General features: G+C 53.1%; 1 protein-coding gene across 2 annotated transcripts; it reads left to right on the top strand.

Annotated features, from left to right (window-relative positions):
- The first annotated feature begins 746 nt into the window (after positions 1 to 746).
- Positions 747 to 23,510, top strand: SLC13A2 (solute carrier family 13 member 2). 2 transcript variants are annotated; one of them, XM_010342037.3, is made up of 12 exons: positions 747 to 915; positions 14,646 to 14,774; positions 15,864 to 16,000; positions 16,108 to 16,313; positions 17,009 to 17,189; positions 17,301 to 17,423; positions 19,132 to 19,350; positions 19,564 to 19,652; positions 19,938 to 20,059; positions 21,224 to 21,385; positions 22,016 to 22,153; positions 22,781 to 23,510. In XM_010342037.3, exons 1-12 carry the CDS (start codon positions 814 to 816, stop codon positions 22,952 to 22,954), a joined length of 1,782 nt encoding a protein of 593 aa, XP_010340339.1. In that variant the 5' UTR covers positions 747 to 813; the 3' UTR covers positions 22,955 to 23,510. The 2 variants fall into 2 exon arrangements, with proteins under 2 accessions (XP_010340339.1, XP_039332839.1); XM_039476905.2 differs by lacking the exon at positions 747 to 915 and adding an exon at positions 3,477 to 8,945.
- Positions 23,511 to 24,887: the final 1,377 nt, after the last annotated feature.

The following is a 24,887-nucleotide window of genomic DNA, read 5'->3' as shown; positions in this document are numbered from 1 at the left end:
AAACAAGAGACAATATTTTCTGGGGGATAAAAGGGGCTAGGAAGAGCCCGAAAGAGACTAATCTTTATTGTACACCTGCCATGCCTCAAAGCTCAACATACATAAGTCGTCTACTTTGAGCTTTGCCATAGCAAGATATTACTGCAGAACGAGGAAGTGACCATTCTGAGAGGTTAAGTCAGTGGATCAGTGTCACACAAGACATAGTCAGGACCAGGAACTCTGATGGTCCTCGATACCTGGAAGGAGGAGGAGGAGGACATGCTCCAGGCCTTGGCTGCCAACAGTCTTAGACTGGAAATTCCTAGGGCATCTCTGTGGGCAGGGCAGGGCCACCCCACCCAGGCTCTCACATAAAGTGCTCAGCTGAGAACCTGGCTTGGGAAGAACAAAAGGAGAAAGGAAATGGGGGGCAGGTGCAGGGGATTTGGGGAGCTGCCTGTGGAGGGTGGCTGGGGGACCCTCCTTCCTTCTCCAGCTCCTCCAGCGCCACCCTCAGCAGCCTCCAAGGACAGAAAGAGTTAACGCTGGGCTTAACTTCTTGAAGGAACCTGCAGCTTGTTATTCCTTGGTCTTTCCTCCCTCCCTCTCCCACTCCCTTCCTGATCTTTACTCCGCCTGTGGGTCCCTCCTCCTTACCGTCACCTCCCTGACTCCAAAAACACTCTGATTGCCAGAGTGGGTCAATGGTTAACGCTCAAGTGGCTTTATATAAGCCTACCCCAGCCACCTGCCCGCTCGGCCGCGTCTTTGGTCCTTCTGTTTCCCAGCTCCTGGAGGCAGTGGCTGTGGCAGCCCTCGCTGGTCCACACCATGGCCACCTGCTGGCAGGCCCTGTGGGCCTATCGCTCCTACCTGATCGTGTTCCTCCTGCCCGTTCTCCTGCTGCCTCTGCCCATCCTCATCCCCAGTAAGGTAAGGACTTGGTGTTATGGGCACAGATAACTCCAGGGGGCAGGGGAGGGACTGTCTGGACCAGGGTTGAGCATCCTTAGGATCCAGCATAACCTCCTCACTGCCCCTGCTCTGGAAGTGAGGCTACCGCCCCCTGGTCCTCCTGAAGACTGAGGGCTAAGAGGTCAAAAGAGGCTTTTGCCTGGCATCCAGCCATAGGAGCCCAGTGTTAATTGCTTAGGTGCATTTGCAGCCCACTGTCCTAGGAAACAGGAAACCAGTTCCATCAAGGAGATGCAGGAGGGGCAGATGGAGCTGGTCTGCCTACTACGTGCCCACCTAGCCCTGGACTGGGCTCCTTGGGGGCTGAGACAGGCTGGCTGTGGGGAGGGAAAGGCTGGTGAGCAGTGGCACAGTGTGAAGAGGGATGGCAGGAGAGTAGGAGAAAGCGGGATGCAGGCGGTCTCCTTCTTTAAGAGCATAAACAGGAAGAGAAAGAGTTCACCTGTGACTTCAAGGGCTAAGTCTGCGGAGGAGGCAGGGTGGGAGTTGGAAGACGGGACCCCTGCAGGTGGACAGCACAAAAACTGTTCCCCTGATGGAGGCGGAGCTGGACACAACCAGACATCACTGCCTCCCCCTCCACCCCCAGCAGAAGTCCTAACTTCATCTCTCATCAAATTGAGCCCCCACTGCCTGCCCTGCCCTCGGCACCCAGTAACCCTTTCCACCATCTTAAGAGGTCAGGCCTGACCGTCCCATTTGACAGACGGGGAAAGTAAGGTTAAGTCCCTTAGTCAAAGTCCCGGGGCAGATCCGAGTTTCACAGAGCTTGGATATTATACACCTTTGGGCCCGCCTCTGTAAGAAAAAGTACACAAAAGTATGAATCTGAAATTAGCTCGGGGCTTTGGGAAGGGTCCAGGAGGAAAGCTTTGAAGCTCAGTCTTCACAGTCAGTAGGCCTCTGGCAAATCACACAGCTGGGAGGTTCAGAGCCGGGGGTGTGATCTGGTGCCAAAGCCTGTGCTGTCCTCCATACAGCCTGCTGCCTTCTGCCCCGCCCCCCCACACTCCAACACGGCCCATCGAGACATTTGCTTCCTCTTGTCACAGATAGGGAAATTGAGGCAAGTTTTTTTGCTCATGGTATCCTAAAGGGGCATGGTGGTGGCACAGCCCCCAGGCCCCTGACTCCAGGTGAGTGGCAAGGCGCAGCTGACCTTTGAGATGACCTTCATCTCAGGCCAAAGCTAGTGGCATCTCAGTGCTGGGGACCCATCAGATGGGTTTTTCCAGCAGGCTGGGGCAAGCGTGTTGACCCCAGGAGGGAAGCCAGACAGGCACTACGATTTCTTCCCACTCACCCTCGCCCTGGGGTAGTGCAGCCCAGAAAGATCAGTCACTTGCCCAGATCACCCAGGAAATCCTGAACCGGTGCTGGAAAACCAGGCCTCTTCGTGGGGCTGAGATGTGTTAGGAGCCTTGTCTTCCCACCACCATATCCGGCCCTGCTACCTGCCTCTGGCTCACAGATGCTGCCGGCCCCATCCTGACTGGTTCCATCTAGGAGAGGCCAGCCCCCTTCAAGGACTTTGCTCCTGCAATTGTCCCCTACAAGATAATTATTTCCCTTTCTGCCTGATCTCCCCATCCGCATATAGACGTGCTGTAATATCGCTCATTTTAAACAAACGACAGCTCTCACTCCTTCCAGATATTGCCTTCTTTCTCGTTCTCTCTCATAACAGAAAGCCTCAAGACATTGTCTACATCGTAAGGGCGCTTTCTCTTTCGTCAGCTCCCAGCTCCAAGACTCAGATCCCATCAACTTCCATGTGACCAAACCCTGGGCCATTCTAACATTCCTCAACCCCTCAGCAGCGTTGGTCACAGCTGTCACCCATCTTTGCCGTGCTGTCTTCTCTTGGCTTTGGTGACACCTTCTCCATCTGACTCTGAGGTTCTCCAGGGTCCCCACTGCCCATAGCTGATCTTAGCCATCTCTTGCTTTACAAAGCGACTCCATGCCCATGAGTCCTCAATCTGTAACCCCAGCCCTAACTCTAAACTTGCGTTATCCAATCAACACCAGCCACCTCCCGATCGAATATTTCCTTTGTAAGCAGCATATGCTTGTTCACGTCCAAATCAAAACCCTTCCTGCCCTTCTCCAGTTGGCTTATGCATCAAGAAATGCTTCAACCATCTCCCTTGCTGCAACAGCCAGACACTCAAGGTCATTCTTGATTCTTCTTCCCTCCCTTCCACGTGCAACAGAAGGTCCTGCTCACTTGATACCCCAAAATACTCTGAATGGAGCCACTCCCCTACCCCACTGTCTCCCCGGTCATTTCCCATGTGTCCCACCCTGCTTAAAACCCTACATTGGCCAGGCACAGTGGCTCACATCTATAAGCCCGGCACTTTGTGAGACGGAGGTGGGAGGATTGCTTGAGTCCAGAAGTTCGAGACCAGCCTGGGCAACATAGAGAGACACCCACCCGCCCCCCCAACTTTAATTTGGAAAAAAACAAAAAACAAAAAGAAACCTCTACACTGGCTTCCTGTCAAACTTAGGATAAAACCCCTTCGAGTAGCCAGGGGTCACCAAGGCTCAGCCCTGGACTCCCCAGGCTCCCTCCCCTGTGCCCCGCCTGCTCCTCACATTGGACTATTCCCCCAGATGCCTCCTTCTCATTCCTTAGAGTTCAGCTTACATCCGTCTCCTCAGAAAAGCCTTCTCTGAACAACCGCAGTCATTCTTGGGGAAGAGCCCTGTTCTTTTATTCACAGGGTGTTCACGCTCTGAAATTATCTATTTGTTTATTTGTTACTTCTTCTCTGGCTTCCTGCACTAGAATGTCAGCTCCAGGAGGGCAGGGACTTTGTCTTGTCCCATGCAGAATCCCCAGTGCCTGGCACTAAGTAGATGTTCAAAAAATACTTGTTAAACCAGGCACAGTGGCTCACGCCCGTAATCCCAGCACTTTGTGAGGCCAAGGCAGGTGGATCATTTGAGGTCAGGAGTTCGAGACCAGCCTGGCCAACATGATGAAACCCCATCTCTACAAAAGCACAAAAATTAGTCGATCGTAGTGACGCATGCCTGTAGTCCCAGCTACTCGGGAGGCTGAGGCAGGAGAATTGCTTGAACCCAGGAGGCAGAGGTTGCAGTGAGCTGAGATCACGCCATTACACTCCAGCCTGGGTGACAGACCAAGACTCCATCTCAAAAAACAAACAAAAAACTCCCCAACTTTTTGAATGAAGAAAGGAAGGAATTCGGGCAACGTGGATCAGCCCTGCATCCGTGTTGAACCTCTGCTCTCTGTAATAAGTCAGCAAGCTTAGCCCCATGGCCCTGGCCTCCAAAGGGAGAAGAAGGAGCCCCAGCCTAGGTTCAAATTTGTGTCCATAATAATAATATTGATGTTTGCTGAGCACATTTTATGTGCTCAGCATTGTGCCGTGCACTTCAAAGCATTGTTAGATCATTTATTTCTTTCAAAAGCCTGTTTGTTGGGCAGGCACGGTGGCTCATGACTGCAATCCCAGCACTTTGGGAGGCCAAGGCAGTTCGGATCACTTGAGGTCAGGAGTTCGAGATCAGCCTGGCCAACAAGGTAAAAGCTACCAAAAATACAAAAATTAGCCAAGTATGGTGGCAGGCACCTGTAATCCCAGCTACTCAAGAGGCTGAGGCAGGAGAATCACTTGAACCTGGGAGGTAAAGGTTGCAGTGAGCTGAGATCACAAGACTGTACTCAAGCCTGGATGACAGAGCGACACTCATCTCAAAAAATAATTTATAATTAAGTCAGAACAAGTCCTTATCTAAAAAAATAATAATCTGTGTAATTAAAATACCCTTAATGCAAGCTGTTTCTGAACCTCAAAGGCAGAAGAGGACTCAAATGATTCACTTCTGGCATAAAACCTATACAAGGAATTTGGACCTCTGTCTTTTGAGACTTCTTGGCTCTCAGCTGAGATAGCAGAGTCCAGTGAACAAAACATGGCTTTTGGAGCCAAACAGGTGGGGGTTCAAATTCACTCGGCAGCATGTACAGCCATGTGACCTGACCAAGCCTCTTCAAACCCTGTCATCTCTAAGGGACTGTTGTGAAGATGAGATGAGATAGCGCAGTTGTCATATACAGAGTGCCTGGCACCAAGGACCCAGGAAACACGTGCTCCCTTCACCCTTTGCCTCTCGTCTGAATTCCCCGGAAAACACAGACTGGTCTGGAGCACATGTAGATGCTTCACTTCTTCTCCATCGCTCTGTTCAAATGGGCTGTCATGCTCAGGAGGGCCTCAGATGTTCCCACCTAGACAACAGGTGGCATGTCTGGTCACCCACCAGAGTGGTGAGCTGTGTCCCTAGGAATAGCCATGCCTGTGGCTGAGTAGAGATAGGTTTTCTAGCTTCCGGGATACCTGGAAGTAGGATCAGAAGAAGGAGCCAGCCTCAAAGGCCAGGGGGACCCCTGGGGTAGAGGCCCCAACTTGGGCTTTGTCCCCATATTACTAAATCATGTCCCTGCTTATTGCCACCTGCCAGGTGAGGGCCAGGAATGGGAAAGTAACTCACCCTCCTCAACAGTCAAGTTTCCTGGATATGATCCAGCAGCAAGGCTCAGGGCTGTTGTGAGGATCAGATTCATAGGGGAGCGTGGGAATCCCACGTTCGTCATGGTGCCGGCTTGCGTTTTGTTCTTCAGTGCATACAGGCAGGGCTGGCCCTGGCCCAGACTGTGATGTCAGGACTCTTCCCCCAACTTTGGTTTTCTCCAGCACTCAGAAATTCATTGTTCCCTTTGGCTTCTTAACACAGAAGCCGATGCAAAAAAGTCATTCACATCAAGGTATGCAAATCAGTGAAGAACACCTAAATGAGAACAAGTGAAGGACAGGAAGAGTCACCGCCGTCACGTGCAGCCTCAGTGCAGGTGTGGGATGGGAAAGCTTTAGAATGGTCAGAAGGGAAGGCTCCAGTGCAGGCTGTTGACGCAGGGAAGCCGTGGGCAGCTACAAGTAGCACCCCAGGTGACTGGTTAGGGGGGCATATTTGGCTTTCTTAGGTTGGTCCTGAGTTGGAAGTAAGAGTAAAGAGTTTGTGGCAAAAATTGGGGGAAGTGGCAGTCCCTGAGCAAATCCTGATCGTTTAGGGCCCACTGCTGCAGAGGTCCTGGTTGGGCATCTCTGCTAGTTATTACGGAAGTTGTGAAACATATTTTTACGTATGAACTGGCCATTGTCCCCTTTGTATATTCAGTCCTCAAAGGTATTAGGAATCTGGCATCTGCCTATTCTTCCTGGGAAAGACTTCATCTCCCAACAGTCTTTCATGTTTTTGTTGGTTTGTGAGATGGAGTATCACTGTGTTGCCCAGGCTGGCCTCAAATTCCTGGGCTCAAGCAATCCTCCTGCCTCAGCCTTCCAAGTAGGCACACACCATTGCACCCAGCACTTTTTCGTATTTTAATAGCTGTATTTATTTGTTTGTTTAGTTTTTTAAAAAATTAATTTATTATTATTATCATTAGTATTATTTGAGATAGGATCTCACTCTGTCACCCAGGCTGGAGTGCAGTGGTGCAATCTCAGCTCACCACAACCTCTGCCTCCCAGGTTCTGGTGATTCCCCCAATTCAGCCTCCCAAGTAGCTGCGATTACAGGTACATGCCAACATGCCCAGCTAAGTTTTTGGTTTCTTGGGTTTTTTTTTTGGTTTTTTTTTTTTTTTTTTTTTTTTTAGTATTTTTAGTAGAGATGGGGTTTTGCCTGTTGCCTAAGCTGGTCTTGAACTCCTGGGCTCAAGCAATCCCCCCGCCTCAGCCTCCCAAAGTGCTGAGATTACAGGTGTGAGCCACTGCACCCGGCCTAATAGCTGTATTTCAGTAAAATTGGTTTCCTTTTTAGGTATTTTATTTAGTGCATTTAAAAACATTATTTTAAGACACTGGAATGCTTCATCAGGCTGCCAAGGGGATTCTAGTACCAAAAAAATGTACGAACCCCTACAACAGAAATTTCCCTAAGTGTATACAAATACTTGCACGTGACTTTTTTAAACTGCATATGGTAGTATCTGTGTAATCTTTTATTAAACCACCAGTCTGACTATGCCACTCTCTCTCTGCTTAAAACTCTTTGAGGCCTTCAGGTCCCTGTTCGGGCGCCAAAGAAAAAAAAAAAAAAAAAAAAAAAACTCTTTGAGGCCTTCTCCCTTCTTCTCCGCTGTCTTCCAGACAAAGTTCTAGATTCCGCTCAGGGCAGACAAGGCTCTTTCCAAGAATGCATCTTGATCTTTTATGTCTCATTCCGTTCTACATTTACTCCCTCACCCCAAGCCCCTTTGTCCACTAACTGAACTCCTACTCACCCCTCAATACCTGCTCAAGTTTCCCCCTCTGGAAGCCTTCCTCAGCCCAGACAAAAGGAGGCTCAGGGATGGGGCCCCTTCCCCTCTGAGCTGCATTCTGGTCTCTGCTTTACAGGTGCTTGGCAGGCTGCCATCCAGTGCCTCGCCTTGCTCCTGAGACCCGGGACTGCTCACTGCCAGCAGCACGCCCACTTGCTAGGGGCAGAGGGGCAGTGGGAGTGTCTCCCATGTGCCAGCCCGTCCCCACCCTTGGGTTAAACTTCAATCACCAGGGGGAATAAGGTGTGACACCTCTGAGACGGTGGGCACATCTGCTGCTGCCTGACAGTCATAAGCTGTACCGTGCCAGTGACAGAGGCCAGGATGTCCACAGGTCCCACGCCTGCCACACACCCTGGGTCCAGAGTCTGCCCTGGACTCCTTGGCACCTTCACTTCCATCTGTGCCTCATGTATCCTCTCTGATTTCCCTGGAAGCCCAGGGGCACATTTCTCTCCCAGCACCAACCCTGCTGCATGCTCCCAGGCTGCGATGCTTTAAAACTAATTCCTGACCAGGTGCAGTGGCTCACACCTATAATCCCAGTGTTCTGGAAGGCTGCGATGAGAGGATTCCTTGAGCCCAGGAGTTCAAGACCAGCCTGGGCAATATAGTGAGACCCTCATCTCTAAAAAAAAAAAAAAAATTTTTTTTTTGTTTTAGTTATCTGGGTGTGGTGGCACCTGCCTGTACTACCAGATACTCAGGAAGCTGAGGCAGGAGGATCACTTGAGCCCAGGAAGTCGAGGCTGTAGTGAGCTGTGATCACACCACTGCACTCCAGCCTGGGTAACAGAGTGAGACTCTGTCTTAAAAAAAAAAAAAAAGTTAATCAATTAATTTTTTAAAACCCTTATTCCTACATTTGTTTGTTCTCTTAATCCTTATAGTAACCCTGCTGGGTGGGTGTTTCTCTTATCCCCATTTGCATAGTGGAGATAAATGTGTTTACAACTGCAAGTGCCTGATGTTTCTTACCAGAAAAGCTGAGAGAAATTAACTTGCCCAAGGACACACAGCAGTAAAGCAGGGGCTCAGCACTCAGCACCCCATGCCCTGGACATGTGCTTTTTCACCACAGAAGAAACAAGCTGCCAGGTTTAAGGTTTAGAAGCCCCTCTGGGGGTTTCTGTCTTCTGTTCACCCCTATCTTTGCAAGCAGCTCTGCCTTCAGGCCAGTCACACAGGCACTCAGACTCCCCGAGAGCCAGTGCTGGGCCTGACTCATGCCTGTATCCCTAGGACCTACGTTCATTCACCCATTCATCCAGAGTGTCACCTCTGCTATGGAAATGCCAGGCACCCCGCTGGGGTGAGTGGAAACAGACTTGCACCCTGCTCGCTGGAGGGGAAGGTCTGACAACAAAGATTGATACTCATCATTTAGTCCCTAAAACTAAATGTTTAATTGCAGACTATGATGAGCGCTGTGCAGAAGAGGTCCAGGGAGTTAGTGTGAAAAATGGGAACGCTATCCCAACCTGGAAGCCAGCCTGAAAAATGAAGATTTGAGCTGAGATCTCAAGAACCAGTAGATATCAACTAGGCAAAGTCGAGAGGGAAGAGAGGTCCAGAAAGAGGAGGTCGTGTGCAGAGGCCCTGTGGACAGAAGTAGGACACGGTATGTGAGGTATCCACAGAGGGATGGGATGGCCAGAACAGAGAGAGTAAGGGGGAGAGTGTCAAGACATGAGGCGCAGACCAACCCTAAACTTAGGCTCCTGAAAGCACCAGGAAGCCACTGAAGGGATGTGAGCTGCGTTGAGGTGAGTGGGTGTATGCTGGGGAGGGGGATGGAAATTAAACAGAAGTGCCTCGAGATCACTCTGGCTACAGCAAGTAGAGAGGATTTCAGGGGCAAGAGAGGAAGCTGGGAGATGAATAAGGAGGCTTCTGCAGAGGTCTTGCTGAGATTTGGACTAGGCTAGTGGTCCAGGGCTACAGAGAAATAAATGGGAGCACCCAGCAGAACTGGGTGCCTGGCCCAGAGAGGGTATTTGTGGAATGAGTGGCTGATGAACAACCAGGAGGCCCAGGGCCTGCCCTCTGTGCGCTTCCAATCACAGAGACTGCCTGTTGTATGGAGAAGAGTGAGGATCTGAATGGGGTGACTTCCTTGGGTGTGGGGGTGACACTAGTGGGAAAGGAGTCTTTGCAGACCAGGCCAGCACCTGCAAAAGAGCGACAGGCTGGAGTCACAGAGGTGAAAGGCTCAGCTCCTGTCCTCAGGAGCCCATAAACAGATCCTAAGAGGAGAGTAGCTGCTACAGTCAAAGGACAGAGCTGGGGAACAACTACCCTGCTGGCCTGGGGAAGAAGGAGGCAGGGATAGAGGCAGAAAGAGCATTCGCCACCAGGAGAAAACTCTTCCCTACCAGTTTCTGAGGTCCAGGGAGGGGCCACCAGGGACTGTGGTGCAGGCTGTGCCCTGAACAACTCCATATGAGAATGGTGCCCTGGACTTGTGCAAGGCAGCAGCCCTGGGAGCTGCCAGTGGTCAGCCAGCGTGTAAACCAGCGGAGTCCCATGCCATAGGCTGTCCATTGGGCTGGGCTGGCCTAGGTTCCATAGAGCTGGGCTGCAAGGCAGAGAGCACTAGAGTGACCTGGAAGGATAGGGCTGATCCCCAAATCCCCACTTCTAGAACTGGGATACTGACCTTGTAATTGGACATACTGTGTGCCTAAGAAGAAAAGACCCCTAGGGCTCTACCCTGAGGGAGTGCTAAGAGGCTGGGACCTGACCCAGGGGGCCTCTGAGAACCCTGAAAGCTCCTCAGTCTCAAACCCAAACCACCTAAGCGTCAGCAACTGTCAACAAGGCAATGCCAGACCTCCCAGAGTCTTGGTTCTGCCCTGTTCAGAAAATTACTTTGAAATGCACAGGCCAGGCACAGTGGCTCACATCTGTAATCCCAGCACTTTGGGAGGCTGAAGTGGGAGGATCACTTGAAGCCAATAGTTAAAGACCAGCCTGGGCAACAAAGCAAGATCCATCTCTACAAAAAAAAAAAAAAGAGAGAGAGAGAGAGAAAGAGAAAGAGAGATGGGCATTGTGGCACATGCCTGTAGTCACAGCTATTTGGGAGGCTGAGGTGGAAGAATTGCCTGTGCCCAGCAGTTGGAGGCTGCATTGAGCGATGATCACACCATCCACTTCAGTCTGGGAAACAGAGCAAGACCCTGTCTCTAAAAAAAATATATAGTCTGGGTGTGGTGGCTCATGCCTGTAATCCTAGCACTTTGGGAGGCCAACGCAGGTGGATTATCTGAGGTCAGGAGTTCAAGACCAAGCTGGCCAACATGGTGAAACCCCGTCTCTACTCAAGATACAAAAAATTGGCTGGGCGTGGTGGTGTGCACCTGTAATCCCAGCTACTCTGGAGGCTGATGCAGAAGAATCACTTGAATCTGGGAGGTGGAAGTTGCAGTGAGCGGAAATTGCACCGTTGCACTCCAGCCTGGGCGACAGGATGAGACTCCATCTCAAAAAAAAATTTTTTTTAATTAAAAAAATAAGAAATGAAATGTACAAAAGAAAATGCATGGGATTGGACAGGCACGGTGGCTCATGTCTATAATCCCAGCGCTTTGGGAGGCCGAGATGGATGGATCACAAGGTCAAGAGATCGAGACCTTCCTGGTCAACTTGGTGAAACCCCGTCTCTACTAAAAATACAAAAATTAGCTAGGGATGGTGGCACGAGCCTGTAGTCCCACCTACTCAGGAGGCTGAGGTAGGAGAATTGCCTGAACCCAGGAGGCAGAGGTTGCAGTGAGCCGAGATCGCGCCATTGCACTCCAGCCTGGGTAACAAGAGTGAAACTCCGTCTCAAAAAAAAAAAAAAAGCATGGGATGACAAATAAACATTATTTTGAATACAGGTATCGAAAGATGGAAAAATAAATTCCAGCTCAGAAATAGATGTGCTTCCTTACTGGTGCATTAGATAAGATCTAATGCATAATAACTACCAAAATTTCAAAATAATGATGGAGGTAAACAGAATGTCAAGACATATTCTGAGGTAACTGCAACAACTGGATTGGAATCTAACAGCTGATAGCCACCGTCAGGTATCTGTGAGGAAGTCAGCAACAACATCACTAATAGCACTATGATTCTGTTCCCCATGTTCATAACCTTAGTTCGATGTTAGTGAATAGGTGATAGTTTTCCCCATTTAACTTCGTGGATCCTCGGAATTCCATGCCCCAGTTAAGAATCTCATGATGCAGGAAGAACAAGTCAGCGAGTTGTGCTCCAGCTTGACAGGCTGCCCAGGAGGTGGGACGGGGACACAGTGCCAAAGCCACTAAGGTTAATGAAGGCTTCTGGATGGAACTTTGGAACAGGTCTTGGGTTTTGATCCATAGATAGAGGGAGATCCATCAGAAACATAGAGGGGAAAGGAGCCATGTATTAAACACACCGGTGAGTCTGACCTTTTTTTTTTTTTTTTTTTTTTTTTTTTTTTTTTTTATACAGAGTCTCACTCCAGTTGCCCAGATTGCGGTAGTGCAGTGGTGTGATCTCAGGTCTCTGCAGCCTCAACCTTCTGGCTCAGATGGTTTTGCCACCTCAGCCTCCTAAGTAGCTGGGACTCCAGGTGCCCACCACCACACCCAGCTAATTTTTTGTATTTTCACTAGAGACTGGGTTTTGCCGTGTTGCCGAGGCTGGTCTCGATCTCCTTTACTCAAGTGATCTGCCCGCCTTAGCCTCCCAAAGTGTTGGAATTACAGGCGTGAGCCACCATGCCCAGTCTGTTGCTCCCTTGGAGTATGGAAATGGGGTCTCAAAGTGACGTGACTTAACAGAGCCCAGCCACAGGAAGTGGCAGGCCCTGGGAAGATAGCTCTGGATTCAGAGTCCCAGCTCATTTTCCCTACACCCCACCAGTCACAGGGAGCCCGAAGCTGAGGACACCCACAAATGCAAGTGATCATGCTCAGGATAACAGGTGAAAGCTGGAGCTGGGGAACCAGGTGGCCTGGTTTCTCCACTTACTATGTGTGTGACTTTGAGGCATTTTTGAAATGTATTTACTCCTTTCTTTTTTCAACTGTGAAATGGGAACAATAGTTATTACCTCTGAGAGCAACTAAATGCAATTTTTAAAAGCATTTGAGGCCGGGCGCGGTGGCTCAAGCCTGTAATCCCAGCACTTTGGGAGGCCGAGGCGGGTGGATCACGAGGTCGAAAGATCGAGACCATCCTGGTCAACATGGTGAAACCCCGTCTCTACTAAAAATACAAAAAAACTAGCTGGGTGTGGTGGTGCATGCCTGTAATCCCAGCTACTCAGGAGGCTGAGGCAGGAGAATTGCCTGAGCCCAGGAGGCGGAGGTTGCGGTGAGCCGAGATCGCGCCATTGCACTCCAGCCTGGGTAACAAGAGCGAAACTCCGTCTCAAAAAAATAAAAATAAAAAAATAAAAAAAAATAAAAGCATTTGAAGCACATAGAACATGATACCTGGCACAGAGTCATCCTCTGATACTTCTACAGAAATTTCTTCTCGAATCAGCAGAGTGAGCACCACCCCAACCCCCTTCCTTGTCTCTGACCAGAGAGTTCTAGGTGGACAGGGTAGAGGACACCAGGGTCCAGGAGGGTTGGCCTGTCCTTTGTTAAGGGGAGGGTAACTGGCCATTCAATCATTGCGGGTAAGGAGACACCAGCATCAGCAGAATCCTGCTGGGGGAAAGAGGGGGACTGGGTTTCTCTGGTCGAGGGTCAAATGACCCCACTCCTGGAGCTGATGAGTTTATGTCTGGGATGACAAGAAGTAGTAGAGGTTTGGTGGAAAGAGAGCTTGGCTTCAGACAGACTTGGTGGGGCTGGTGTGCGGCTGGGCAGCTGTGTAGGCTACACACTTAACAATTATTGGGAAACTATTCACAAAGACTACAAGGGGAATGCTCTTAGGTCGTGCTTGAAAGTTACACAATCCCAATGCCTTATCTGAGTTCCTTCCTGGCTCTGCCACTTACTGTAATAGTTCTGTGACCTTGAGCAGCCATTTACCCTCTGACCTTGTCTATAAGGTGAGACCACCACACCCATCTTAATGCCTGGTAGGTTTTCACGAAACCACAAAAATGACAATACTAAATTCCTAAGAATTGATCAATAAACGGCAGCTGGCTCTTTCCCCAGGCCACCTCCTACTCCCACCCCAGGGACCCTTCCCAAGCTTTAGGGTACTAAGGGTGTGAGGTTCCAATGGGTGAGCTCAGCCTGTACCAGGTGGAGAAAAAATGAGAGGGCGATAGGGTTGGTTAAGGGAGGAGGGGCTCCCTAGCCGCATTGTCCAACAAACCCCAGCATGGGGGCCCTTCCCTTGGCAAACAAAGAGTGGGAAGGTGCCCAGCCCCTGAAGAGGGGATACGGGTGCCCTCTCCTGGCTAATGATTCTCCAGCCGGGAAGCCTCCTGGCTAATGATTCCCCAGCGCTGGGAGAGGCTCTATCAAGGAGAGTGAGCCTCCATTCCTGCCCCAGCTCCCTTTCGAGGCCTGAGGTCAGGCTTCTCTAGTCTTGGGGGCTTCATGTAGGAAAGGGGGACCTCTGGTACCCAAAGGCTCACAAGACTATGACTCAGCGTTGCCCCACAATTCCCTGCACAGCACAAGCATCTTGGGGGAAACTTCACAGAGCCTATAAATGTAAATTGCGCCTCTGGAGTTGTGTCATGCGGCAGCCACACCAGGATTGCTAGAAAGGAGATCCCCCACCATTCCCAAAACTCTCCAATGAATCATTCATTCAGACAAGATCTGCTCCAAAGCCTGCTGAGTCCTGAGCTCCAAGGATCCAGATGCCACAAGACCGACTCTGCCTGATGGAGAGCTCACTCCTAGCAGAGGGAACAAAGACTAAATATCCAACAAATAAACATATCTTGCAAGTTGTGATAAGAGCCGGGAAAGGCCAGGGTGCCAGGCAAAGGTTCACGTGGCCCAGCTCCCGCTCCTTCTTCTGGCAGCCCCTATCTCATCTTGGGACCCTCAACTGGGCCCCCTGCAATCCCCTTGTGCTGGAAGGGGACTGGTAACAAACTCCAGACTCTCCCATGTGGCTGGCCTATCACGTCCGGGCTCCCCAAGGCCAAAGACAAGGTGATACTGGTGCCTTGCTTTGTTTTTTATTTGCATTTTGAAAAGAGACCTTGGGCTTGGGAATCAATGACTGTGGGTGTCACAGGCTCTCCCCAGGCAGTTACGAATGGCCTGGTTTGTCTGAGGGACAGGAGGTGGCATGGCTCTGGGACACAGGCCAGCCCCCTCTAACAGCTCTGCCACTTCCCTCCCCCCTGCAGGAGGCCTACTGCGCGTACACCATCATCCTCATGGCGCTCTTCTGGTGCACTGAGGCCCTGCCCCTGGCTGTCACCGCCCTCTTCCCCCTTGTCCTGTTCCCTATGATGGGCATTGTGGATGCCTCTGAGGTGAGCCCCCATCCATAGGAGAAAGCATTCTGGGCAATGCAGGCGGCTGGTGGGGGGTTGGGTTCCCTCAGATCTTGTTGACTAAGAAAGCCTCATCATAGGCAGGGCACATGGATGAGGGGTTCCTGCCTCTGCATGAGGAAGAAGTCAGCTAGAACGCTGCGGGCTGGGGTGGGGAGGGGTGCGGAGAATTCGTTCAGAGTGAGAGTGATTAACCAGCCTTAGGTGAAAGGTGGAAGGCATAGCGAACTGAAGGCCAGCTAACACACTCGTATGCTTCTAGTTCAGTGGCTCTGGAACTTGAATAGCAGCGGAGTCACCCGGAGGGCTGGTGAAAACACAAACGGCTAGGTCCAGAGTTTCCGATTCGGTAGATCTGGAGTGGGGCCTAAGCATTTTATTTCTAACAAGTTCCAGGTGACGGTGATGATGCTGGCCCAGGGACCACAGTTTGAGAACTGCTGTCTAGTTTTTAGAAACAGCACTAAATTATCTATCTCACAGTCCATGGCTTGAAACTCGAATCACAGTAGATTATCTCCCAATTAATTGTTCCTAAAGGGAGATAAAGCGAGTTTGGCAAAAAGAGGGGAATCTGGTTGATACTAAATGGCAGATAATCCAGGCCGGGCATGGTGGCTCATGCCTGTAATTCCAGCACTTTGGGATGTCAAGGTGAGCAGATCACTTGAGCTTAGGAGTTCGAGACCAGCCTGCCCAACAAGGTGAAACCTTGTCTCTACAAAAAGTACAAAAATTAGCCAGCGTGGTGGTGCATGCTTGTAGTCCCAGCTACTTGGGAGGCTGAGGTGAGAGAGGATGGCTTGAGCCGAGGAGGCGGAGGTTGCAGTGAGCTGTGATTGTGCCACTGCACTCCAGCCTGGGCAACAGAGCCAGACCCTGTCTCCAAAACATGGAATTCAATTTTTTTTTAAATGGCAGATCATTCAAAGACCATTTCCATCTAGTTTTGAGAGACCAGGGAAATGCCAGTCTGTGGGAATGTCGGTGACCGCATCCCATAAGCTCGGGGGCACCGTGGGAGACTCCAGGGTCTTCCCATTGCTCAGCCATGTGTCCACCTGCCAGGTCTCCATCGAGTACCTGAAGGACTCCAACATCCTGTTCCTCGGGGGGCTGCTGGTGGCCATCGCGGTGGAACACTGGAACCTGCACAAGCGTATCGCCCTCCGTGTGCTCCTCATCGTTGGGGTGCGGCCAGCCCTGTGAGTTCCTTCACACCAGCTCGGGAGAACCTGCTGGGGAGATGTTCTATGCACCCGATCCCTGAAGGGAAGCTGGAACAGCAGTGTGTCTGTCTGCCCGTCCCTAGGCTAATCCTGGGCTTCATGCTGGTCACGGCATTCCTGTCCATGTGGATCAGCAACACGGCCACCTCGGCCATGATGGTGCCCATTGCACACGCCGTTCTGGACCAGCTTCACAGCATGCAAGCCAGCGGGGATGTCGACGAGGGCAGCAACAACCCCACCTTTGAGCTCCAGGAGCCAAGTCCCCAGAAGGAGGTGACCAAGCTTGGTGAGAAAGAGGAGTCTAGACCCTGCCCCAACCCCTTTGTTATTGGAGAGAGTCTGAGGGTCTGTCCGTTTCAAGGGATGGTCATCTTAGAGCTTTGAGGAGAGAAGAAAGACAGTAACCAATTTGTTTTTCCTTTTCTTAAAATGTCAAGTCCCCACCAGGCACAGTGGCTCAAGCTTGTAATCCCAGCATTTTGGGAGGCCGAGGCGGGAGGGTCACCTGAGGTTAGCAGTTCAAGACCAACCTGGCCAACGTGGGAAACCCCATCTCTTTTTATTTAAAAAAAATTTTTTTTTAACTTTTTATTAAAAAACATTTTTTTTAATGTCAAGTCCCCTGTGTTAGAAACCCCTCATCCCTGGGCAAACCAAGATGCTTGGTCACCGTAGCAATAAGACAGCTGGAGTGTAGGTGGACAGTCCAAGGCCTAGGCGCCATTCTTCCTGTGTGGTTCGGATCATCCTCCTTTCTTCTCTCAAGAGAGAGGTCAGACCAGATGGTGGCCGAGAGCACTCCCAGCCCGAGACTCTGGGGAATGCTGGGCCCCTCAGGCCTGGAGACAGCCTCTGTCCTCCTCCCAGCCCCGGTCTGCGCTGTTCACAGATAAGGTGCCCCAGAGGCCCTTGCAGCCCAGGCCATGTTCCCCCCGAGCTGGCCCTGTACCCGCCCCCACCTGGGCTCTCCCTTGTTTCCAGATAATGGGCAGGCCCTCCCTGTCGCGTCTGCTCCTCCAAAGGGAAGGACACATCACAGCCAGGAGCATCTCCGCATCAGCCAGTGCATGAGCCTGTGCGTGTGCTACTCTGCCAGCATCGGGGGCATCGCCACGCTGACCGGCACCACGCCCAACCTGGTGCTGCAAGGCCAGGTCAACTCGTGAGTGACAAGGGGTGGGGCATCTTGGGGGATCGACACACTCCCTGGCAGGTGAATGGGGCTGGACAGTTCTGGGGCAATGTCACACGGCAGCCCACATCCCTCCTGCAGGCTCTTCCCCGAAAACGGCAACGTGGTGAACTTCGCCTCCTGGTTCAGCTTCGCCTTCCCCACCATGATCATCTTGCTGCTGCTGGCCTGGCTGTGGCTGCAGATTCTCTTTCTGGGATTCAAGTAAGTGGCAAAGTCCCTGCCCTTAGCCCTGGGAGCTTCCAGTTATGTCCAGATGTGGAAAATGATATCATTACCATCCCAGTGAGAAGCCTTCTCCCTTCCAAGGCCCCTCTGTGCACGTGGATCTCCATTTGAGCAAATTACTGGGTACAGAGTATTACCCCATTTCACAGATGAGCAATCTGAGGCTTCAGAAGTGGTTCAACTAGATTTGTCAGTGCTGGGACTGCAAACCAGGTCACTTGATGCCCCTTCCCATAATGCTCCACCGTCCTTTAGGAGCACACTCTGAGCATGGTTAATTACAGAAGCACCTGCTGTGTTCCTACTGTATCCCAGGTGGTGAGTAAGGCACTGAATACTAGAAGGAACTAGGCACAGCCCTGTCCTTGTAGCCCATCAGGTGGATGATGATATGGTGGGGGCCATGACAGAGGGAAGCCCAGATGCACTGGGAGCACAGAGAACAGAGTGCCTAGTTCAGCCCAGGTGAGTGAAGATTTCAGAACACCCTGGAGGAGAGCGTGCCTGGCTGAATCTTGCAGGACTAGAAGTCAGCCAGGGAGAAAACGGGTGAAGACATTCCAGGCAGCAGGAGCAGTTTACACAAAGCACAGAGACAAGAAAGGACATGATGTGTTCAGGAGAACTCTAGTTCTCGAGGCTAAAACACAAACAGCAAAAAGGAGCATCAGGTCATGAAGCTAGAGAAGTAGGCAGGGGATTGTTCTGGAAGCTCTGTGTGCCACCTAAGCATCTGGACCTTGTCCTTGAAGCCAAGAGTAATAAGTAGATTCCATTCCTACTTCCAACCCGGGATTCCTGGCAGTCACTATCTGGAGCTCTAAGTTGGAAAATCGTGGGAGAACCTGCTAAGGCTCAGTTAGTATCAAGTCTGTGATTGATTAGTGATGTCTGCCATGCGTATGGAGTATGCGTGGTATGAGTGTTACTGTGATATGAATTATAATTTGCCCTTCCTGCCCAGGCAGTGGTGAGCCCTTGAAAGTTTTTAAGCATTGCTGCTGCACTTTGGAAAAATCACTTGGGAAATGTAAGGAAGCTGGATGAAAGTTGGGGGCTAGCAGAAGGCAAGGTGGTAGTGGAAGAGAGATCAGCACAGTGCCAGGCACCATGGGGGAGTCAAAAATGGGTGAAGCATGAAGGAACTCACAGTCCAGCAGGAAGCTTGAGATTGACCCAAGTGGAAAGTTAAATGTCAACACGAATGAAGTCAGCAGCAGAAGGAAGTGGGCTGCAGCCCATTGTGCCTCTGAGACAATGCAGGTGGGGCTCAGGCTGGCAGGGGATGCCCAGAGCAGGCGGAGGAGGAAAGGAAGACTTCCCAAAGGCTGTTGGAGGAAGAGAGCTGTAAGCCAGGGCCGGAAGAGGTCCCGAGGTCTGAGCTGCTATGTCCTCCTCATCCTGGGCAAGGGAGGATTCAGCACCATAGAACCCCTGGAGGAAAAGGGGCTCAATGGAGCAGGGCCAAGCATGGCGAAACCCAGCTCCCCCTGCTAAGCACAAATTATGACCCCTAAAAGTCTTCTACTCTTCCTCCAGAACTTCAGGTGGAGCCGGGGCCTGAGGGTCATGGCCCTGAGACGCCCTCTTGTGAGCGTCAGCCTTTAGGTCTTAGGCACTCTGAGCCCCTTGCTCCCTGCCTGGTGCAGGCCCCCCACGAGCTGCCCCGCCCCTCTGCCTACAGCTTCCGGAAGAACTTTGGCTTTGGGGAAAACATGCAGGAACGACAGCAGGCAGCCTACGGCGTCATCCAGATGGAGCACAGGCTGCTGGGCCCCATGACCTTCGCAGAAAAGGCGGTCAGCATCCTGTTTGTCATCCTGGTGCTGCTCTGGTTCACCCGGGAGCCGGGCTTTTTTCTTGGCTGGGGCAACGTGGCTTTTCCCAATGCCAAAGGGGAGAGGTGAGAGTTGCAGGGAATGGGAGGAGGACACGTCTGGGGCTCACATGCTGGGGAGGAGGGAAGGGTGTAGGTCTCCAGTGCAGAACAGGAGGTAACGCCTGGTGGGGGATGAGGGTTCCCCAGGCTTGTCTTCGGGAGGGCTCTACCACCCTCAACCCCACAGCCCTGAGCAGCCCCAAGCCGCTAAGCCAGCCCTCCCTGCACCCTCTACAGCATGTTGTCCGATGGGACAGTGGCCATCTTCATCGGCATAATTATGTTCATCATACCTTCCAAGTTCCCAGGGCTGACCCAGGACCCAGGTAAGCACCTGGACTGGGGCAGGGAAGGGTCTCTGGGCAGCCCCTGCCTTCAAGTATGTAAGGTACCTTCCACCACATTTGACAGGAGTAGGCAAAGCCCAGAAAGGCTGGAGCGACTTGCCAAGGGCGCAGGGACTTGGGGACAAAGTTGAGATGTTGCAGAACTCAGGGTCCCCTCCTGCATGCGTTAAGCTCCAAAAGGGACCCACACAGGGAGCCCCCAAGTGGAGAGCCGAAAGGCCTGTGTGTTCTTTGGTGACCCATCCTTCTCTGCCTGGGGAGTAGAAAACCCAGGAAAGCTGAAGGCCCCTCCTGCCCTCCTCAATTGGAAGACAGTGAACCAGAAGATGCCCTGGAATATCGTGCTCTTGCTGGGTGGTGGCTATGCCCTGGCCAAGGGCAGTGAGGTGAGAGGCCCCCGGCCCCCTCCTCGCTCCTGTGTCTTTCTTTTCCCCAACGTGAAGGAGACTCTGCGGCAGGGAGAGAGGGGGTCTTGCTTCTGTCCCACAGAGGGGAGACCTGGTCGCCCTGTAGGAGTCCCCACGGGTGGGCAGAGCCTTTGCAGCAGCTGGGGACTTAGGTTAGAGCCCCCAGGAGGGAGGAAGAAGCACAAGCCCTAGAGACCTCTCCTTAGTTCAGCTCTCAAAGTCCAAGGGAAGGTGGAAGTCCCTGGTGGGCGGGGCCAGTTCCCAGAGACAAATGCCATCCCACCCCAGGCCCTCGCCCCCTGCCAGAAAGAGCAAGCCGTAACGTCCCCACTGAAGTAGTTGGGGTTGTGTTGACACGGTCTGCCCGCCGCAGCCACCAGGGGGCACCATGATCACACCCACTCAAGCTCTGGGGACCAGAACATCTTTTCCCAGAGCCTCCGTCCAAAAGAGGGAAATCCCTGACAAGGCATCCCCGGTCCTCCATGTTCTGGCTCAAACAGGAGGCAGCTGCTCAGGTCAGGGATGGATGCAGGGGACTCCCGGGTCTGCGGCATGGTCATCCACTGACTGTGCCCAGTGCTGTGGTAGGTGCTGGCCCCACCAAGCGAGATTAAGTCCCCGCTTCGTGGGCTTGCAGCCTGGCATTCCAGACGCGGCAGGGCAAGACCTCGGAGCTGCTCTGTCCCCATCCTCCCATCACCCTCTTCCAGCCTCTAGCAGGGTCCTCCCCCAGCTTTCCCTCCCTGCCAGGAGCAAGGTCCCCTCTGCTCCGAGCCACTGGACTGGAAGGGGCAGGAAGAGGGCTAAGGTTATCCAGGGACCTCCTGAGAGGGGTCAGGAAGGCAGGAGTAGGTGCGGTCAAAGATTTTTGCTCCCATCAGGCTCCAAGGTTCCCGAGAAGGCCCTTTGGCCCCCTCTCCTAATTCCTCATCTGACCCTTCTTCCCACACCCAACTATTCTTCAAGAGCAGGAAAGGGCATCCCTTGGTCTTAGCTGGGTCCTGTCATCCCTCTAGAGCTGCCTTTGACTCTGAATACCAGGGACGTGTGAGCAGGAGTGGGATCCTCCCAGAGCCTTGGCGGAGGACTCGGGGGCCCAGGCAGCCTTGCCTCTCACACGCCATCCTGCTCTGCCCACAGCGATCGGGCCTGTCAGACTGGCTGGGAAACAAGCTGACCCCACTGAAGAGTGTGCCATCTCCAGCCATCGCCTTCATCCTCTGCCTCATCGTGGCCACCTTCACTGAGTGCACTAGCAACGTGGCCACCACTACGATCTTCCTGCCCATCTTAGCCTCCATGGTGAGCTGGCCCTCAGAAACACCTCCTCCAGGCAGCCCTCCTGCCTGCCCCACCAGAGGTTCTGCCTGCTGGGCAGAGTGACCTGTCTTTGTACCTCCTCTTTCCCTGAAGAGGACCCCTGAGCATCCATCCTTCTCTAGGCTCTTGAGCCACCTTGCACCCCAAGGTGCTCTGGCCCCTGACTCACCCTTTCCCTGGTGATGTCACCCCTGGAGTATCCTGATGGGGATTCTGGTGGCCTCACCTACCTCCCCACCCCAGTTCCTGTTCTGGTCATTCCTGAGGTGACAGGGTGAAATTGCTCCCCGAAGCGTCCCCAGCCCCTTCTTCCCCAGGCGTGTTCCTGCAGCCTTTGATGACACCCCCAGAGCCCCTTTGAGATCCGTTTTATGGGCCCCTCCCCTCACCACACCCCACGAGGCAGGCTGACACACTCATTCCCTCCAGAGAGGTCAAGAGGCCCTTCCCAGGTCACCCAGTGCCTTCTGGGAGAAGTGGTGGGTTCATGACCAGAGAGTGTGTGGGGGTGCAGGGGTTGCCCCCCAGAGAGGGGAAGCAGGAGAACTGGGGGCCATGCCTCCCCTGCAGGATGGCGACCAAGGCTAACTCTGCCCACTGCCTCCCATCCAGGCTCAAGCCATCTGCCTCCATCCTCTCTACGTCATGCTCCCCTGCACTCTGGCCGCCTCCCTGGCCTTCATGCTGCCTGTGGCCACCCCACCCAATGCCATCGTCTTCTCTTTTGGGGGCCTCAGAGTGTTGGATATGGTGAGTGGCAGGGAGGCTTGAATGCCTCATCCCTCCTTCCTGCTCTGACTTTCCATCTTGGTGAACCACAAAGCAGCTTAAAGCCACTGAGAGCCTTAGAGTTGAGTGGGCCCTCATCTGGGGTGAAGGTGCCGTGGGGGAGGTTGGGACATGACCTCTCAGTGGCAGCATCTTCAGGCTGTGCCAGCCCCCCGCTATGTGAGAGGGAGGGAAGTGGGCGGGGAAGATGAGGAAGGCTCCAAGGTGTCAGGCACCCACACTCAGGGAGCTGAGCTCAGAGAGAACAAGCCCAGGGCCCTGGGAGCTCGGCAGGAGCGCCCCTTTTCCCTGATAGCACTGGGAGTAAAGCAAGGGGCAAAGGCTGTGGCTATGCTGCAGATGAGGCCAGCTCCGAGGTCTTGCCCTGCCGCGTCTGGAATGCCAGGCTGCAAGCCCACGAAGCGGGGACTTAATCTCAATTGGTGGGGCCAGCACCTACCACAGCACTGGGCACAGTTAGGCCAAAGGAAGGACTTCCCAGAGAGAATTTTGCTGGTGGAAGGGCTCCTATGCACCCCTGAACACCCAGAGGCTTAGGGGCGGCCCAGCCTGGCCCCTGCTTAGCCAAACTGACTCTCCTCCCTCCAGGCCCAGGCAGGATTCCTGCTCAACATCATTGGGGTCCTGGTCATCACACTGGCCATCAACAGCTGGAGCATGCCTATCTTCGACCTGCACTCCTTCCCCTCCTGGGCACAGTTAACCAACACCACAGCCCGCTGCCTGCCCAGCCTGACCAACACCACCATGCCAAGCCCCTAGACTGGGGCTCACCCTGGCCATGCCCAGGAAGAACCACCCTGTTCCCACTCCTCTGAGCCAAGAGGGGACACCCCAAGTTCCAAGCTCCTAGCCAAAGGCTGAGAGAAAGGCGCGCGTGTACATAATCTCTTGTGTGTCTGTAAGGAAGGTTTATATGTTCAATTTCCTATGTGCTGGAAGAAAAGGTGTGTGTGTGTGTGTGTGTGTGTGTGTGCACCCGCGTGGACGTGAGGGGTGTGTGATGTGAGGCCATCTGAGGGTGCTGTGTGCATGCACATGATCCTAGGTGCATATGCTGGACAGTGCACGTGTGTGTTCACAGACAACACAACACACCCTCTCTGGCACCTCACACCTTGGTCTCCTCAGCTTAGAGACCAGACTTCTTTGCACTGTATTTATTGAAACTCAGGCTTGGAGTGCCCTGGGAGGAGGGCCTGCCAGCGGTTGCCATGGGAACAGCCTCTGGGACTGGCCCAGCACACTGAGGGCTCCCCAGCCCTTCCACTTTGGTGGAAGTTCAAATATTAACCACATTAAAGTCTTTTTCAGTAAAGTCTGGGATGATTTTTCACAGCACTCTCCGGGGCTGGTCCCCAATGTGGTTCAGACCCCAGGTTGGGGGGTCCAGTGGGAAGGGGTCTGGCCTCTGTCCTGTATGCAGCCCCCCAGGCACCCCTCCAACCCAGGGGGGAAGGTCATGGTCCAGCATCCCTGCCAAGGCCCTTCAGAGTGGGCGCAGCCACCTAGGAGAGCCGCACTGACATCACTGGGCCGGCTAATTGGGAGCTGCCAGTCTCTGCGTGTCTTTGGGAAACCGGCCTCCCTGTTCCCAGAGCACTCCCTGGGTATTTACATAAAACCCTCTGCCCCTGCCAATTCCTCATGGACCCTTCCTCCAGCTGGAAAAACCGGTCCCACCAGGCCAGAGGAGGCAGGCTGACCTGTGCTGGGTGCCCAGGGGATGGACCCTCGTCCTGCAGCACGGGAACAGGCTGGGAACTGGCATGGCCTTCAGAGTCCAGGACCAGACACCTGTGAACAATTCCGCCTCCCCCCACAACCTCTACCTGGCCTCCCCGGAACTCTCCCACCCCACACCCTCACGGCCTCCAGAGTTTTCATTTATCTACAAGGTGGAGTGGGGATGGGGAAGAATGATACCACATCCATCATTCCTTCTGCGAGCCAAACAGCCCTTCCCGCCTGGAAATTCATCTTTGTGTTGCTAAGTCCTCCCACCGTGGACAGTGGCGTGTCAGCCTAGAGTTCATCCAGATGGAAGTTTCCCAGAGTCTCGCCCCATCCCCTCCTGCTCCAGTGGGAAAGAGAAGAGACACTTCCCATCCCCTTCATGCCCACAGGAAAAGCGGGGCTGGGCTGTGAAGAGAGAAACCCAGAAAGGATTGCATTCTGGATCCCCCTGGGCCGGGCTTCCACTGGGTCCTCCCGGAGCTGGGGTTGGGAGTGCTGATAGGAGGGGCACTGTGCGGGGGAGTAGGCAGCTGTCCCCAGGGGACAGAGGGTCCTGACAGGACATGCCAGGCATCCCAGAGAGGCAGGAGTGTTGTTCAGGTGGCTCCACCCCAACCCTGGCCCCCCTAGGCTGGCATTCCTCACTCATGAAGCAGAGCCATAAATCACTGTTCCCACTCAGACCCACAGGAGGACCCCCTCCCACCCACCAAAGCCCCAGGCAACAGTCCCCTGCATGGGAAATGGGTGACCCCAGAATGGTGTGGCTCCCCCAGTGGCCTACCCACAATGCAGTGGGTCCCTAAGGAGCAGCCCAACTCCATCTGCAAGGAGGACCCTCTGCTGCTACTTCCTTCTGGACCCCGGCTGGGGAAAAGGAGAGTGTGCTTCTCAGGGTGCACATGCCCTGCTCACTGTTCTCGGCTCCACTTCCCCCTCGGTCCGGCTCAGAGAGGGT

Source organism: Saimiri boliviensis, chromosome 17 (assembly GCF_048565385.1).
Source record: "Saimiri boliviensis isolate mSaiBol1 chromosome 17, mSaiBol1.pri, whole genome shotgun sequence".
Taxonomy (NCBI): Eukaryota; Metazoa; Chordata; class Mammalia; order Primates; family Cebidae; genus Saimiri; species Saimiri boliviensis.
The sequence above is the reverse complement of the archived record's forward strand: the minus strand, read 5'-3'. Positions and strand labels throughout refer to the sequence as shown.